The sequence below is a fragment of the Bos javanicus genome, chromosome X, assembly GCF_032452875.1.
Source record: "Bos javanicus breed banteng chromosome X, ARS-OSU_banteng_1.0, whole genome shotgun sequence".
In the NCBI taxonomy this organism is placed as follows: domain Eukaryota; kingdom Metazoa; phylum Chordata; class Mammalia; order Artiodactyla; family Bovidae; genus Bos; species Bos javanicus.
The window spans coordinates 2,433,127-2,452,105 of NC_083897.1; the positions used below are offsets into that span (position 1 = coordinate 2,433,127).

The window sequence follows — 18,979 nt, forward strand, 5'->3', positions numbered from 1 at the left end:
AATTCTTATTTGAATTTTGTATTCTGTATAACTTTTTAGGATAGGAACAAATGTTTTATTTGTATGATTGTCACCATCAAGTCCGAATGTCTGTAGCTATTTTGTGGGAGTTACAAATTAATTGAAATTAAAAAAGAGAAATGATAGATTAGGCTCAATAAGAAAATGTTTATATTACTTAACAGCTTCTATCTGGATCTGTCTATATACTTCTTGCTTCTTTTATAAAGTATTTTTGCAAAATAACTATCCTCAGCAAAATGCGTATGACTTCAACTACAAAGATGAAGTCTGACCTAGCCGGTCAAGACTGTTTTGGAGCTAGTCTGCTACCTTCATGAAATTATTAATTTAGGTTTAACAATTATATTCTACAAATCTTCATTTTATGCTTTTTTTTCCTTGCTGCTAAGTCATTTCAGTCGTGTCCGACTCTGGGACCCCAGAGACGACAGCCCACCAGGCTCCCCTGTCCCTGGGATTCTCCAGGCAAGAACACTGGAGTGGGTTGCCATTTCCTTCTCCAGTGCATGAAAGTGAAAAGAGTGAAGTCACTCAGTCGTCTCCAACTCTTAGCGACCCCATGGACTGCAGCCCACCAGGCTCCTCTGTCCATGGGATTCTCCAGGCAAGAGTACTGGAGCGGGGTGCCATTGCCTTCTCCATTTTTTTCCTTAGAGCAAGATTATTTTAGGAGTAGGGGGCTATTTTGCCACCAATCAAATATCTTAGAAGTTTGCAAAAATTTTAAGAGCTATTTTAAATTTCTTTTAAGAGATCTGAAACATGAAGCCGTTTTTGGAATTTTTGCATTATTCAGTATCTTTCTTTGTATTAAAATTTGTCAGTAATCAGAATCTAATATATAATAAGAATTTGTGGGGGAAAGTAATATTTAAAAGCCTTAAATTGAGAAAAGTCATCTGAGTTAGCAAAATACTAGCAAGGATACTGGTAATGCCCATATATTTTAACTATGTCAGGAGAACTTCATGTATCACAAAGATATCACTGGTATGTATTGGCAAGTCAGATTCCCAGGTGGCTTAGTGATGAAGAATCTGACTGCCAATTCAAGAGATGTGGGTTCAGTCCCTGAGTCAGGAAGATCCCCTGGAGAAGAGAATGGCAACCCGCTCTAGTATTCTTGCCTGGAAAATCTCATGGATGGAGGAGCCTGGTGGACTTCCAAAGAGTTGAACATGACTGAGCATGTACACATACTAGCGAGTCAGGCTTCCCTGAGCTCCAGCTTTGAGTCACTCCACTTATGAATTGCTACTCCTATCATATTTGTTTAGATATTATGGGTGTATTTCATAACATCTTTCTCTAACCTCCTGGAACAAGCTTGGGCCTCACCTGGTAGTCTAATTCTAAACTGAGCCCCAGTTGTACCTTTGTTCCCCCTTCACCCTACCCTGTATGAAATCTGTGTTGTCAGAAGATGGAAGTTTAAGGGTTCAGGATGGATTTTTCTTTTAAAAATTTAAAGAAAAAAAATATAAAAAAAAATAAAGTATCCTTAAATCTGATAATCATATTCATCTATAACAAGAAGTACAAAGCACCTAATTGTGAACCCTGCACTCATTTTACTGTCTTAAAGCAAGCCAGTATTTTTTGTGAAATGTAAAACTAACTGAAGAAATTAATTCTCCATTGACCACTGTATCAGTCCGGGTTCTCCAGAGTAACAGAACCAAGAGAAAATATATACATCAGGAGGTTTATTTTAAGGAATTGGCTCACATGATTGTGGGGCCAAGCAAGTTTAAAATCTGTAGGGCAGGCTTTGAAAGCACAGCAGGTGTCATACTGGAGTCTTAAGGCAGAATTTCTTCTCCAGAACACCTTAGTTTTGTTCTTAAGGCCTTCATCTGTCTGTGTGCTCTTCCCTTAAACTTTCTTTTTACTTAACTATTTATGTATGTACATTTCTAGGTCTTATTGGCAATGAGATTCTAAGCCCCTCAAGAGTAGGGGTCTGACTTTCTTTACTGTTCTTTCTTTCAGTATCTAGCACAGTTGATATTTATAGGGGGTTTTCTGTTTGTTGAAAATTTATTTTGTGCCAGGTAGCAAGAATTACCTTGTTAGTTCTTTTTTTTTTTTTTTTTTTAACATTTACCTTGTTAATGTTATGAGGTGGATGCTATTTCATATTGTGGATTAGAAGACGGGGCCTCTGACCCATCCCAGATCACAAAACTAGTTATGGGTAGAACCTAGATCTGAATCTAATTTTTCTGACTCATAAGACCTTGCTTAGTTCAAGAAAACTATTTAATTTTGTTTAGTTAATAAGTATTTATTGAACAAAAATCTCTTAGCATAATAGAACCAGTCTTAACACATCTTCGACATCTTCACTTTTAGGGATGTCTTAGTTTTTCTTTTGTATACTTAAACCAATGGACTGTTGGAAGAATTGAATAAATTCAGTTTTAATGAACAGCAGACCATAGATTTAGTTTTTATACATTTGTTAAATATAAGTGTATTAAATATAATTATTTATATTTAATTAAATATAAGGAAATATAAAGCAAACTGTATATACTCTTCAAAACTTATGGAACTGAGTGGACGTTGAAAATAAAAAGATTTATTAGATGTTTCAGAAGTTATTGTAAATCTTTGAAAATTCTATTTTCTCCATTATTTTGGTTTTATTTTTGTTTTTGGGTTTTTAGATTTTTTTCTTTTCTCTTTTTTTAACTTGTCAAAGTTGTATTTTTAGTTGTAAGATATATCTTTATTTTAAAATAGGTATACCACATAAAATATACTTTTTTTTTTTTACCACTGGCCCAGATAGCATATATGTATCAGTACAGTAACATATCTGAATCCATATTTGTGCTTAGTCTTTTTACATTCAAAGATTAAATAGTCTTTATTACTTTAAGCAAATAACAAAACATCTCATTTTTCATAAGCACTCTGCACAGTAGTATAGTGGTTAGAGCCTGACCTAGAGCCAGACTACCTGGGTTCAAATTGCAGCTCTGCCACTGGCAAGCTGTATAGTCTTAGACAAATTATTTAACCTCTCTACCCTAGTGTTCTCATTTGCAAAAGCAGATAATAATGTACATGCCTCATAGGATTGCTGTATAGTGCTGAGAACAACGTTTAGCATATTGTAGGTACTCAGTAAATATCATCATTATTTCAATTTGTTTAGCACCTTTACTCATGCCAAAGAATACTAAGATTTCATTTGAGTTTCCTTGTTCAGCATAACTCATAGTTCTTCCCTTAAATAGGTTTGTGTTTAGAAATTAAAGAGCTTCTGCCAGCTGGAAGCTTTTGACAAATAGATGTTTGGTTTCTGGTGATGAGCCATCATAATGCCTAAGTCAGTTACACTACCCTCTTCCAGCTTTGAAAATTCTGAGACATTTGACAATTTCTACTCTCTAATTTTCTTGCCTGAGGTGTGACAGGTGCACAATAACTTTTTATTTCCATGCTGCTTTGGACGGTGATCTTTTTGAAGGCGTGTTAAGTGACAGTTAGGAAACTCATGTAAGTTAAAATTCGCTGGTATTATCAATGTGAATATAACCAAAGTGATGCTAACTTCCAGTAGGTGCAGACTCCAATGACTAAGGCACACCCTGGTCCTCTCTTGGCATCTTGCAAATTTCTTTCAGTAGAAGTCATAAGATTCATGCTCATTTCAGAATATGTAATGTGAAAAAGTCTTAGGATCAAAGAAATATGGTATTTAACTATTTGGGGAAAAAACGGGATTGTCCAAGTGAATTGGATATCTTTTTGTGCTGTCTGATGCTGCATATAACAGTAATAATAACAAAACTATTGAGGTACTAAAACTAAAAGTTCACTTTTATGGTGTAAATATTTTTTATATGATGATAAAATAATCAATGTCAATTTCTCCATAGAACTACTTTCTGCTTTCTTCTTCAATGGATAAAACAGTCAGATTATGGCACATTTCCAGAAGAGAATGCCTTTGCTGTTTTCAGCATATAGATTTTGTCACTGCCATAGCTTTCCATCCAAGAGTAAGTGTTAAAATGTTTTTTGTTATACTAATGAGGAAGGTGAGGGGACCAAAAACTATTAATAGCCGTATAGTTTACAGCAACTTAATGTTTCATTCTGCTTTAGAAATAAGAAAGGAACTAAATATTGTACTAATCTGCATTAGAAGAACTGGAAATATTATAGTCTAAATATCAATATACTAGTGAAAAATCATCCCACTAGTGAAAAATCATCCCAAGTCTTTAATAAAACCTACAGGGTATAAATAAATAAGATATCCTATTAAAGAGGAGAGAGGTTGGAGGTGGTGGAAGACGAAAAGACAGCAGGTAAATAAGAAAGGGAAGCATATAGGCAGGAATACTTGTAAGAGAGTCAGGAAGGGAAGAGACAAAGAAAAGGTTGAAAGTGGCAAAAACAAAAATTCATTACAAGATAGGCTGAACTCCTGTTTCACGTCTGAAAACATTGTTCATCTTGAGATCTCCTCTTACTCATTTTCAGTGTAGAAAATCCTATAATATCTTTCCTCCAGAAGGAATTTTGTATGATTTCAACTAAAGGAGAAAAGTCTACTATCATGGACTCCAGACCTATCTGATGCCCTTGTAAGATAGATCCACTAAACGCATAAGGCTAGAGAAGCTTTAGTTCTTTGCAGCTGTAAGGACAAGGGATGTCATGTGTTGGTGCTGCTTCACCAGCTAGGTTGAAATAAGTGGAAGGCTTGAGCTGACCTTCGTTGACTTTCCCTCCCCTATGTTAGTGTATATGATTACATTTCCAATCATGTCCTCATCTCTATATGTTAATACCCATTGTCTTTTTAATGGAGACTTTCAATTATATTCACATTTCTTTCTCTCTTTCCTCAGATTAAGAAAGAAGAATGACTTTTGTCTTTCAATATAATTTCCCTCCCTGGGCAGGCTTATAACATAGGCATTAATAAAGTACTTGATTAAGAACTTTTGAAAATTAAAGATGTTTAATCTGTGTTAACACCATATCAGTTTGACCATCAAGCTCTTGAGGCTTCTTTCTGAAAAATACCCCCATCCTGTCACCTAAGGATGCAGCAGGAATGGGTTTACCCCTGTCAGCAACTGTGAACAAAATCCCCCACATCTATTTTAACTATAATGTATCAGAGTAGAAAGAGAGGGGTATTAGATGCTGATAGTTATCCATGTAGTACTTTATCATTAAGGTTTCTGTTTAGTCAGCAATTTTCCTATACCTTTATTTGGTTTTATTTTAGAAACTGAAAAGCCTTATTTCTAAAACTTCTGCTTACTTGGAGAGTTTATGAGAGGGGCTAGGGAAGAATGGAGTGATGTTGACATTTTCCTTGGAAATATGACTGTATCAAATAATGTAACCTGGAAGGAAGCAGGGTTATAAAAGAAATAGCAAAATAGAGATACTCACACATATACACATGTGTATATGTGTATATAAATAAAATTCTGAATTTTAAGACCAAGATAAAGTATTTTTACTTGTTCATCACTTCTACTGGTATACATTGAGTTGAGCCTACTATACCATATCCGTAAAGATACTTATTCTATGAAGGTTATCCTTGACAGGCTTCAGAAGTAGGTAAGAATAATAATCTTGAGTGGAAAAGAAAATCTGTTTCATGTTTTGGCATCCTAATTATTTTATCTTTAATTCTTATGTTACCAAAAATTAGAGCAACTTTGTAATAGGCCTGGTTTAATTTAGAACAAGGTTTCTAAACCTTGGCACTAATGGCATTTTGGGTTGGATAATTCTTTATAGAGAGAGGGAAGGCTGTCTTGTGCAGTGTAGTATGTTTAACAGCATTTCTGGTCTGTACCCACTAGATGTCAGTAGCGCCCACACCCTATTTTGTGACAATCAGAAATGTCTCCGGACATTCCTTGAAGGTGCTAGCCCTGCTAGGTGTCCCTACCTGACCCCCTGCCAACCCCCCGCAGAAGGGCGGTGATTCAAGATTCAGAACGCGCATTAACAGAGAACCCAGAATTTCTCAAACTTATTTGATCACAGAACACTTCTACATGATATTTTCTCTATTGTCTGTTAACATCTATTCTTTGGGAAAAGCAGTTTAATGATATGATAGAATGATTAGAACCTCATTTCTCAAAAATGAATATTGAGGTTTCTAATTGTTATTTTTAATGAATAAAATAATGCTTACTTTAATACTTTTAAGATAAAATCATACATATTTTAACATTTATTCCTTATAGACTTGATGTATTGATTTGCTGATTAGTTTTTCTTCATGTGGTAAAATGAAAGCTTCCTCTTTTGCCACCTTTTTAGGATGACAGGTATTTTCTAAGTGGGTCGTTGGATGGAAAGCTCCGCCTTTGGAACATACCTGACAAAAAAGTGGCTTTGTGGAATGAAGTAGATGGGCAAACAAAATTGATCACAGCTGCAAATTTCTGTCAGAATGGCAAATATGCAGTGATTGGAACATATGACGGCAGGTGTATTTTCTATGATACAGAGGTAAATGACTATCTTGTATAAATTACATACTTGAATACTTAGAAGACCCTTTTGTGGTTTGGAATAAGTTGGTGTATCCTCCCTGGGCTTTAACTGCCTTATGTGTAAATTGGGACAAATAATATTAATACCATGTTTGTCTGTGAATTGGCTCAGATGATCTTTGAGGTTCTAATTCTGATCTTTTTAAATTGTGGTTTCTTTTTAGCATTTGAAATACCACACACAGATACATGTCCGATCTACCAGAGGGCGCAACAAGGTTGGAAGAAAAATTACTGGCATTGAGCCTTTACCTGGAGAAAACAAGGTACTAAGTGTTCAAAACCATCTCTCTCCACACTATATATAGACTCCTGAAAGTAAGTTCTTCATATCTTGGCTAAGAATATATTTCCTTTCTTATGGGATATTGCTTTTTCTAGTTTTGAGGTATATTCTATATTTGTGTAACACCCTTTTTTAGTTGTCCCTTAACACAGATTAAATGGTGGTATTTTTAACTTTTCCTTTGATTTGTTTTTAGATACTGGTAACCTCAAATGACTCCAGAATCAGACTATATGATCTTAGAGATTTGTCGCTGTCCATGAAGTATAAGGGTTATGTCAACAGCAGCAGCCAGATCAAAGCAAGTTTCAGGTAAATTAGCAATGAGGAATTCCCCATAGAGATCAGAATATTTCTCCCCTACTCCCACTTTTCCATTGATCTATACCTTATGTTTATATGTTTATGTATAGTGGTGTTAGTCACTTTGGGTTTTTACAACTGGTATCTCATATTATCAATCATACAGAACTTACCTTATCCACCTGTTTGGTAGAGTTAGAATTGCTCCTCCTCTGCTGATGAAGAAGCAACATCCAGAAAATTAAGTAATTTGCCTTAAGTTACACTGGTAATATCAGAGCCAGGATTAGAAGACTCCCAGCTCCAGAATTTGTGCTTTTGTACTTTGTGCTTTTGTAAGAGGAGATTTATCCCACCACCACTCACCCTTGGCCTTTTAAGTACAGAAACTAATAAAACATTTTGAGACTGTAAGGTACAATGTCCTGTGTACACCTTTACATGTCATTATTACTTGAACTCTTAATTTAGGGTCTACAGGCTCTCCTGAAATACTTACGTCTTCTTTCTTTATAGCCCTCTTTATTTCATATTTCAGTCCTTTTCTTACCAGTTCTCCGTTTTTCTTGAACTGCCCAGTAATTACCCAGTAATTTAATTAATAAAGTATTCAGCTTCTCTCTTTTATCTCTTAAGTAGACATTCATTCCTCCTGAGGGCTTCCCTGGTGGCTCAGTGGTATAGGATCTGCCTGCAATGCAGGAGACACAGGTTCCATCCTTGGGTGGGGAAGATCCCCTGGAGAAGGAAATGGCAACCCACTCCAGTATTCTTGCCTGGGGAAATCCCATGGACAGAGGAGCCTGGCAGGCCTGGTGTCACAAAGGGTCGTACATGACTTAGAGACAAAGCAGCAACAACAGGCATTCCTCCCAGTGTGGGTTAACCCAGCAGCAGTTACCTAGAACTTTGATGAACATATGAATGCCAGTGGCCACCCATGTCAACCCTACATGTTCAGGGCCTCTGAAGTGAGGCTAGGAGTCTGTATTTCAGCAAGTTCTCTTGGATGTTTTCTTAGGTGTTTCAAACTAGGAAGCTCTGATAGAGAGAGACCCCTAAAAAGCCCCACAACTTTGATTCTTTTTCTTTCTTCCCTAAATTTAGCCATGATTTTAATTACCTTGTTAGTGGCTCAGAAGATAAGTATGTTTATATCTGGAGTACTTACCATGACTTAAGCAAGTTTACTTCAGTCAGGAGAGATCGTAATGACTTTTGGGAAGGTATTAAAGGTAAGTAAATGCCCAGTTTGGTGTGTCTCTTAGATAAATAAAGTTAAAATGAAGATAAAAGTAAATTTATATAGGCATTATTTCAGAGAGAGAGTTTGGCAGTTTTAACTGCTTTCAGTTTGTATTGGCTTTGTTTGACTTTTCTATACCAAGGAAGAACTTATACTTGTGTAAAATTTGAGAAGTCATGGAATCTCAGAACTTGTATGTGGTTTTGGGTATTTTTTTTTAAGAAAATATTTTTGAGTTTTAAATAGTTCTGAGTTACTTCTTATCTGTTCATTTCTAAAGATATTTGTATATAACATACACTATTATATTTTTTGCGTATTACACTTTTTATCTTGATGTTTAGAATCAAGCTTATTAGTTATCCTAAAGTTGATTTTTTTTACAGCACATAATGCAGTTGTTACATCAGCTATCTTTGCTCCAAACCCAAGTTTGATGTTGTCTTTGGATGTGCAATCTGAAAAATCAGAAGGAAATGAAAAAGGTGAAGATGCCGAAGTGTTGGAAACCATGCCCTCTGGTAGGTACCTGTGTTTATTTGTCCTTCATGCTCTCTGATCAGCCTTTAGTAGCTTCATTGATCTAAGAGTATTATGAGGTCTTCATGAATATGAAGAATATTTCTTGTATACAACATAATGGTTGACAGATATTCATTTCTAAACGTTTTGGTAACATAATTCTTAGAGGTTTTACTTCTCTTAAATTCACCTGGGAATTAAAAATGAAAATTTTGAAAAGTTGTAATTTTTTATGAACAGTTGTTCTCTTTAGAGAAATGCAAACAAGACATAAATATATACACAATATATCACCTTTCTCTTCTACTACAGTATCATCTCTGTGAGGACACAGATTTTATGTGTTTTATTTATTGTTGTAGTGCCAGTGCCTAGCCCAGTGCTTGCCTGCATATGGTAGATGCTTAATAAAGAATTACTGAATAAGTGAGTTAAACCAAAATGAAAGCAATATTCTTTTCTCTTGCCACAAATTTAAAGCTTCTCATAGATAGCTCTTGGGTTGACCAAAAAGTTTGTTTGAGTTTTTCCCTAACAGCCAATGGAAGAACCTGAATGAAGTTTTTGGCCAACCCAATATCTCTAAGCCTGTCCTAAGGCTTTAATAACAAATAGTACTTTCAGTTATATAAAATGCTCAGATTAGGAAGTGAAAAGAAACCATCAAGTAGTACTGAGTGCCAATTATATAAAAATGATTTTCCTGTTAATTCTTAAGAACAAGGTAGAGCCATGTGAATTTGGACCAATTGTTAACAAAAATGGTTTGTATTGTTATAATCAATTGCAGAATATTTTAGTAAATGCGTTTTCTCACTTTAGAGACTATACCAGGTCTTGAAGAGTGTTATAAAGACAAAGCAATGCATACAGTGTACCAAGAGTGCTTCTAAAATTATTTGAATATTTAAAAGTTCTCAAGCATATTTATTTAATCTCAAGCAGTTTCCCTTGTGGTATTGTTTGCACTCTACACTGCACTAAATACACTATTTCTTCTGTCTGTGAAGCAAAATTTTGATACCAAAGACAAGCTTCAGTCTAGCACTTCTTTCATTTACATGATTTAAAAATAAACCAACTCAGAATTATTATACCTTTACTAAATGCTTGGAAATTTTTCTTTTCATTTTTTTCCCTCACAGTCAAATCCTGTTTCTGTCTTCTAAATTAAGTTGTTTGGTTGGGTTTTTTCTTTTTTTTTTTTTGTCCAGTGATTCCTTTTTGCACTCTGTACATTTCCCCTACACATTGCACAGAAAGTTCTAGCTTTTAAAACTATTTGAGGAAAAATGGAAAGTGCTTTTTTTAAACTTCTCAAAACCGTACCGATTTAACATTGTTCGGTTACTACTTCGCTGGGTCCTTTTTAAAGAGGCACAACTTTGGATCATACTCAGATTTGTGTTTGCTGTTTTCTACCTGTGTAGGTATATTCTAAGAATACTCTCAAACCCAGGGTATGAGATCATAAAGTATATCTGATTGCCCTCCTCTTTATTCCTGACATATTTGACTATTTAAGCTTCCATTTTCTTCATGTTTAAAATGGTGGTAATACCTCATTGATAAGGTTTTGATATGGGCATAAGACCTAAATGACATTTCTTCAAAGAAGACATACAGATAGCCAACAGGCACATGAAAAGATGTTCCATATCACTAATTATTCAGTTCAGTTCAGTCACTCAGTCATGTCTGACTCTTTGCGACCCCAGTTGACTCATCACTAATTATTAGAGAAATGCAAATCAAAAGTACACACACACACACACACACACACACACAGGAATATTACTCACCCATTAAAAAGAATGAAATAATGCCACTGGCAGCAACATGGATGGACCTAACGATTATATTAAGTGAAGTAAGTCAGACAGACAAAGATAAGTATGATGTCGTTTATATATGAAATCTAAAAAATAGTACCAATGAACTTACAAAACAGAAACAGACTCACAGACATAGAAAACAAACTTACAGTTACCAAAAAGGAAGAGGAGAGGGAGAAATTATGAGTATGGGACTAACAGATGCACACTACCATATATAAAATAGATAAATAACAAGGATTTACTATATAGCACAGGGAACTATATTCAATATCTTATAACAACCTATAATGGAAAAAATATATATGTACATATATGTGCGTGCATGCTCAGTCATTTCAGTTGTGTCCAACTCTGTACGACCCTATGGACTGCAGCCTGCCAGGCTTCTCTGTCTGTGGGGTTTTCTGGGCAAGAATACTGGTGTAGGTTGCCATACCTTCTTACAGGGGATCTTCCCAACCCAGGGGTCGAACCCATGTCTCTTACATCTACCTGCACTGGCAAGCGAGTCCTGTACCACTAGCGCCATGTGGGAAGCTCATGTAAATATTTATGTACAGCTGAAACTAACACAATATTGTAAATCAACTATACTTCAATTTTTAAAAAGATAAAGCTGAAAACTAAAAAAAGAAACAAGGTTGTGATAAGAATTAAAGATAAGACATGCATCTAGCAAAATGCCTGGCGTGTAATAGATATTATTGTCTTCATTATATAGTATCTTATAAAGCATTTTCATATTTATATATATGATGACTTCTTTTATTCTCCAGCCTCTCTGATATCTGTCAGTTGTTTGCTGCTGCTTCTGCTGCATGATGGTACTTTGAGATAAACGAAAAATGTATTAGGAATAGTCAAAGGCTTAGCATATGTTTTTAGCAAATCTAAGTGAAACCATTTTGTCTAACTCATCCTGTACACAACTTTCCATTTAAAGTTTGGATTATCTGCGTCCTTACAAATTAGCACTTCTTAAGTCTACGATTTTTGCCTGTGCATAATCGTTAACGCTGAATTTTGTTTGTTAAATGTTTTTACCAGCAAACATAAGAGGTAAGCATTTTTGCCATTCAGCTTAGCTACATGGTTCTTCAGTATGGACTGGAAAGGCAAAAGGTGTTGTCAGCATTCACAGAGCAATCATGTATACTTCATTTCATGGCAGTTCCAGTATGTCTGCTGTACAGTAAACCTTACTGTCAACCTTATTAGTGAGCCCTGTTAGCAAAAGACTTGCCCAGCTGATCCCATCTTGCCAACATTCCAGTCCTGGGGCTGAATAATATACTAGCCTCTTGCTGTGAGGGCTTCTCTGATGGCCCAGACAGTAAAGAATGTGCCTGCAATGCAGGAGACCCAGGTTCAACCCCTGGGTCAGGAAGATTCCCCTGGAGGAAGGCACAGCAACCCATTCTAGTATTCTTCTTGCCTGGAGAATCCCATGGACAGAGGAGCCTGGTGAGCTGTAGTCCATCAGGTCGCAAAGAGTTGGACATGACTAAGTGACTAACACACACACACACTCTTGCCATGAAATGAAGAATTAGACAATTTAGAGGCCTTGGCTGCCTGGGACTAAATCCAGGCTTCCAGGCCCCAAAGGGACCATAATCTCCCTATGCCAGGAAAAGAGCAGCTAAGACAAGGTAAAGTAGAATTGAGCCTCAGAGAGGAGAGATACAGGAGGATGAAAGGATTATGGGAGCAAGCCAAGAAACAGACTGAAAAGGCGGGGAGAGGTTCTTCCCACCCCAGAGGTGGAGGGTCATGGGCATGTGACAAGCTTGTGGCAGTAGGCTTCATATTCCTTTGAAATCAATAAAAAACTTTTTTTTATGCTTTTAAGGTATTATGAAGACAGACAACACAGAAGTTCTTCTCTCTGCTGACTTCACTGGAGCAATCAAAGTGTTTATTAACAAAAGGAAAAATTTATCTTAATTTGAAATGACATTTAAAATAAACATATCAGTAAGTTTCTGTATGTACCAGGACTGAAAAAAAAATCATAGTGTTTCAGGTTAACATCCTTTTTTTTTTTAATTTTTATTGGAAGTTGTTCAAATATAATATATTTTTTGAGAGGCAATGTTAATGATCTAGTAAACCCTGGACTGATAGACTAAAAGGAATGTAGCTGGAATAACATTGCCAAACATTAGGCTTTCCCTTTTGTTCCGTTTGTGTTTTTGTTATATAATTGTGAACATGCACAGTTTCTGCATGAAAATATATTAATATATTAATCACATGTGTGTGCCTTTTGGTTACATGCACTAAATCTAACAGAGTTAAATTATTTCAGTGGCTCTTTTGGCCTCTTATTGAGGAGGAGTGTCTTGTTTCTAGCTTAAATAATTTCTTTTGCACAAAATTTCATTTTTAAGAGAAGTGGTATCTTTTGACTGAATTATTGTTTTAAAAATGTTATATAGGTTTTCAGTAGGTCAACAACCATGTGTAAATGGTTTTTATACATTTCTCAATTTGGGGATGATTTTTTTGTGTGTGTGGTCTAAATTGTGGACTTAAGATTCTTTTCTTTGTATGTGTATATATAATTTTTTTTTTTTTGCCACACTGGAGCACAATGTTTCTATGTAAAGAATTCTTTTCATTCTTTATCCATGAGCACCAGGCTTTGCTCACTTAAAAAAAATTAAGCCGCATTAAGGAGTGAGTCTTCTTTTTTACAATAATGTAAAAATGAACTGTTTACATTTTTTTAAAGCATTGTAGTTTTAAAAATTAAGCTGTTTTGTTTTGTGCTGTTAAATTTGGAAGCCTTTGTAAATACTGATGTAATGTACCAATGAAATAACATCTGGGGTTGATGGAACCCTGATAATGTTGTTGATGGTTAGCATATGTTTCTGAAAATTAAATATGTATTATTAAAAGTTGGTGGCCAAAAGTTGTTAAACATGTGACTTTATTTTCCAATGACTTCAGTAACTTGAGAAATGTAAGAAAATAAAAGTCGTGTTTTATAATTTGATTTTTAGCAAGCAGAGATCACATTTTGGACCCCTAAATTATAATGTATTAGCTACATACCTTTAAGAAAAATAGTTTTTAATTCTAGTTCTAAAATGAACACTGCTAGCAGTTCATCTCTATGCTTATACATTCTTTACTGCAGTTGTTTTCAGTATGTAAGTGAGAAGCTGAGGAGACATGATCATATCCATATTAATCAGCATAGTCTTGAGTGTCCCAGATTTTCTAGTTCATTCCGTATTGTTTACCTTGGTTTTATTTCTATGCTGCTTTCTTCCTCTTGCCAGCAACATGCTTTCTCCTTCCTCTCCTCCCACCTCCCTCACTGTCCCCCACCTCTCTGCTCACTTTCCTGTATTCTGCCTGACAGATCAAGTTGTTACGCCATTGGCTTTCTAACCAGGCTCTTTCTTAGTCTCAGGGTCTGGATGGCAGTGGAATTGGTCTAGTGTCTCAGAGAACTCAGTGTCTTCAACTCTCTGAGGCTGCTTGGCTTTCACTGACTTCTGCCTGATGCCTTGTAGTCTTGCTGTGGTGCTGGATGTTTCAACTGCATATAATCGGGGTGTTGCCATATGAATATTTCCTGATGGGTTTTATGTGGTGTCTTGAACAAAAAGGCAAAGGCAAAATAGTTGGGATGCAAGCTTAAGAGAATAATACTGATACTTCTAAATTTAGTTTTGAAAATATTGGTTTATCATTATATAAATATACTGCAAAGTTACAAGTCAGAAAGTGAGTTTGAAAAGGTAGCATCAAGATGTATGTAAAGAAAAATTGAACAGCATTTTCCCCTAAAATGAACTGTATTAGAAACTCACTATATTAAGTGGTGTGGTATTATAGGAAGGAGCACAGATTCTAGAATTAGATAAACTTAGATTTGGTTTCCTCTGTTAGCACCTTCCTTGGGCATGTTATTTTATATTAATTTCCATGTCCTTATCTGTAATATGAGAATATCTCACTGAAATTGTAAGGATTTAGTGAAAATCATGTATATGTAAAACTTGGTACCTAGTTAGTACTCAATAGACACACATTTCTCACTGCATTTCCTGAATCCCTCAGTACAGTTTTAGACCAAAAAAAACAAAAACAAAAAACAAAAAGGGAGGAGAGGATGTAGAAGCACTTTTCAGATACTGATATTTCATGGATGAATAGTATTTTAAGGATTGACGTAGGGCACCAGCCCTTTTTTCTCAACTCAACACTTTAAAAAACTTCCACCATCTATTTGTTGTTTAGTTGCTAAGTCATGTCTGACTTGTGACCCAGTGGAATGTAACCTGCCAGGCTCTTCTGCCCATGAAATTTTCCAGGCAAGAATACTCAGTGGGTTGCCATTTCCTTCTCCAGTGGATCTTCCCTACCCAGGGATCGAACCTGCATCTCCTGCTTGGCAGGTGGATTCTTTACCACTGAGCCACCATCATAAAAGAGAGAACATTTTAATACTTAAAAAAAAGTCAAGCACAATCTTATCTTAGGGCAACAAACAGTCTCTTAAAGTGAATAAACCTAGCTTTTGAAAAAAGTAACCATATTTTCTTATTTTCCCTTTCTCTGGTGAAAATTTCACCACAGAGTTAGTGTGGCTGCCTAAATAAGTTTAAAGCCACATTTCATTAAAAACTCTTTGGAGAGATAACAAGCCTTCCCTTGCTTTCATCTTGTTTACATTAATTGGAATTAAAATATGAATGACTCAACATAATTTAGCATGCCATTTTCTCTGGTCTTTCACATTATACAGCTAAACAGTTGCTTTTTATTATTTGAAATACATGTATAACAATATATTCATTCCCCAAATTCCAATTTCAGATTTTGAGAGCCAGCTCTCCTTACTGATATGAAAAAATCAAATTTTCGGAATTTTTAAAGTCTTTATTATGGGGATTCAGGATAAAAATATGTTTGGGATTTAATATTTCCTCATAAGTTTTCAAAAGAAAATCATGCCCAGTTTCACTAGTTTCTAGCTTCCTGCCTTACTTCTGCATTAGCGTATGTTTATTGAACATCTATGTACAGACCATTGCTGGGACTAGAGAAGAATAAGACAGCATCCGTGTGCCAGAAGAGCTCACAGTCTGATGAAGAAGGTGGCCATAGAAACAAGCAAGAGACTTGAAACTGTCTTGTGGCTGTAGCCCTAGGAATGCCCCTTCTCATCCTATTTCCAATCTCTTTTTTTTTTTTTTTTTGCTTCCTAGTAACTCATGACAGCCACTTGACTTTCAGGCCAGTCTTTGTTCATCTAATATTACAAGTAGCAAAGATAACATGAATAAAAAAAGACCTTATGAGTAAGCCAGAGGTAAGGCAGAAAAAAACACAGTACCTAACCAAGGCAACGTTTTCACTGGTCTCTGGCCCCCCTCCTCCCAGCCTAAAATCGTTGTCTATTTCCCCCAAAATCTTACCTGTCTTCTGTTTCAAACTAACTCCTTATTATCAGACTCCTCCCCGCAACTGCTGTCCTGTTGCCTTCAGTTCTGAAGCTTGGTCCATTCTATTTTCTTTTGTTTGCTAGATGTAAGTCATCTAGTCTTGGGGAGCCCAGGTTCCCCCCGTTAACCACAACCCCATGACTGGTGTAGATCCATGGACATGAAATACATTTAGGTTGATATAGCAGGGCCAGTGTGAAGGGTGGTGTGGAGAAGAGGGGAGGGATCCACTGCAGATTCCCCAACAAATCAAATGTCATCATGTAGATTACAGGTTATCTAGGCTGGCCCAAGCAGATTGGAGCTGGCTTGTATGTCTAGCTACTCTGCACTACATTTTTTAAATTTTATTTTGGAATAACTAGATTTACAGAAAAGTTCCAAAGGAAATATGGCGTTCCCACGTACTTATTACGCAGTTTCCCTTAATGATAGTATCTTACATTACCATGGTACATTCATCAAAACTAAAATCCACACTGCTGCAATACTATTAAGTAAACTCCCAGCTTTATTCATATTGCACCAGTTTTTCACTAGTGTCCTTTTTCAATTCCAAGATCCAGTCCAGAATACCTTTCATTTAGGCATATTGTGCTTCCTTAATTTAAATAAACTTTATTTTAGAATAGTTTTATATTTTTCAGAAAAGTTTGCATAGTTCACATATCCCCTGCACCAACTTGCCCTGTGGTTAGCATGTGACATTACAGTGGCACATTTTTCACATTAAGGAACCAACACTGGTACATTACTGTTAACTCCACGCTTTATTTGGCTTTCACTAGTTTTTACCTAATGTCCTTTTTCTGTTCAGGAATCCCATCCAGGATGTGACATTACATGTGGTTGTCAGGTCTCCTTTGGCTCTTCTTAGCCATGATATTCTCTCATGCTTCCCGTGCTTTTGATGACTTCAGCAGTTTTGAGGAGTACTGGTTAAGTATTTTGTTCAATGTTCCTCAGTTGGGTTTGTCTGGTATTTTTCTCATGATTCAATAGGCTGTAGCCTCTAGGGAGGAAGCTCATGGAGGTGGATTGTTCTTTCATTACATCACATCAAGCATATATAGTACCAGCATGACTTATCACTTGGCTGAGGAGTGTTTGTCAGGTTTCTCTACTACAAAGTTACTTTTTTCTCACTTTCCGTAAATCTGTTCTTTGGAAGTGAATCACTAAGAACAGCCCAAACTCATGGGGTAGGGAAGAGTTAAGGCCCACCTCCTTGAGAAGCAAGTATCTGTATAACTTAACTTGGAATTGTTTAGTACCGGAGATAGGTCTCTTCTCCCTTATTTATTTATTCAACCATTTGTTTGTATCAGCTTGGACTTACAGGTAATTATTTTATACTTCGAGTTGTAGTCCAACACTGCATTATTTTGTCTTTCAACTTGTTCTTTCAAGTTGGTTTCTATGTCCCTTTGACTTTTTTTTTTTTGAGCACTTCCTTTCTTTATGTCACTCCTAACATGCTCCAGGTTCATTTCATACGTTTCCAGTTCTGTAATCAACCACTTATCCAGGTTCCTTTTATTAGAGACTGGTATTAAAAATGAAGATCCGGGTGATAGATGTGCTCATTGCTACTGGGGCGTTGTTTCTCTTAGGCCATCTCAGCTGACAGAGCGAAGAAATATATGCATGCATACAAATCTCTGTTTATATCTACATCTATAAAATTTTCCATGTATCTCAATATTAAATTGGATTTGAATCCTTACTGATGTCTCTGAGTGATCCATTAGTGCATAGGTTATTCTAGTTTCCTCCTCTTGCTTATGAATAACCTCTTTCTCCAACAGTGAGCCACCTGGTTCCCACCATTCACTATCCATTTACTTATTTGTTCAATCACAACATGGAGAAGGAAATGGCAACCCACTCCAGTACTCTTGCCTGGAAAATCCCATGGACGGAGGAGCCTGGTAGGCTGTAGTCTATGGGGTCGCAAAGAGTCGGACATGACTGAGCAACTTCACTCACTCACTCACTCAATCACAACATAACATGTTCAGCAGTTTCAGAACTGCTAACCCATATCCCCAGAAGAAACACCTTTACCAACTAGAATACAGTTTTTACATAAAGTCCCTTGTCTTTTATGTCATAATACCTGGTCACAACACCATTTTTCAAAGTTACTTAGATCAGTGCCTTTTTTCTCTACTCACATCACCTTTTAAAATTAGATTCGTCTATACTATCTGTTCCTCTATTAAGATTTGATGATAAAGATAGCCATACTTATTTAGTAAATAAACAATGGCATTCTTTTGTAGACAACTCCCTGCCTTGCTTTCAGATGCTTAGCATTATCCTAAAGCAATTTTACGGTCTGTCCTGTTGCTCCACTGGAGTTGCACTCATTCAGCAAACATCCAGTGCTTAATCTGTGTTAAGACCTCGAGGGAGTCTAATATGCTTTGGATCTCAGAAATTCATGAAGGTGTTACAATTATGATTTCAGTAATTTTATTGCATATTTTCTGAGTTCCTACTCTGAGGTACTGTAAAGAATAAAAAATAATAAAGTATGGCCTTTTCCTTCAAAGGTCACAATCAGAGCACTCTTTATTATAGAAACTTTTTTCCACTATTGGTGGTTTAGTCACTAAGTCATGTCCAACTGTTTGTGACCCCATAGACTGTAGCTCACCAGGCTCCTCTGTCCATGAGCTTTTCCAGGCAAGAACACTGGAGTGGGTTGTCATTTCCTTCTCCAGGAGATC

General features: G+C 36.1%; 1 protein-coding gene across 1 annotated transcript in view; it reads left to right on the forward strand.

Annotated features, from left to right (window-relative positions):
* The window catches only part of WDR44 (WD repeat domain 44), a 93,512-nt gene extending 79,816 nt beyond the window's left edge, over positions 1-13,696 (forward strand). The window contains exons 14-20 of the mRNA XM_061408323.1: positions 3,918-4,040; positions 6,346-6,537; positions 6,746-6,847; positions 7,064-7,179; positions 8,278-8,405; positions 8,803-8,937; positions 12,629-13,696. Of these exons, the coding sequence (XP_061264307.1) occupies positions 3,918-4,040; positions 6,346-6,537; positions 6,746-6,847; positions 7,064-7,179; positions 8,278-8,405; positions 8,803-8,937; positions 12,629-12,723 (891 nt within the window). The 3' untranslated portion in view covers positions 12,724-13,696. The remainder of the gene's footprint in view (positions 1-3,917; positions 4,041-6,345; positions 6,538-6,745; positions 6,848-7,063; positions 7,180-8,277; positions 8,406-8,802; positions 8,938-12,628) is intronic.
* The last annotated feature ends 5,283 nt before the right edge of the window (positions 13,697-18,979 follow it).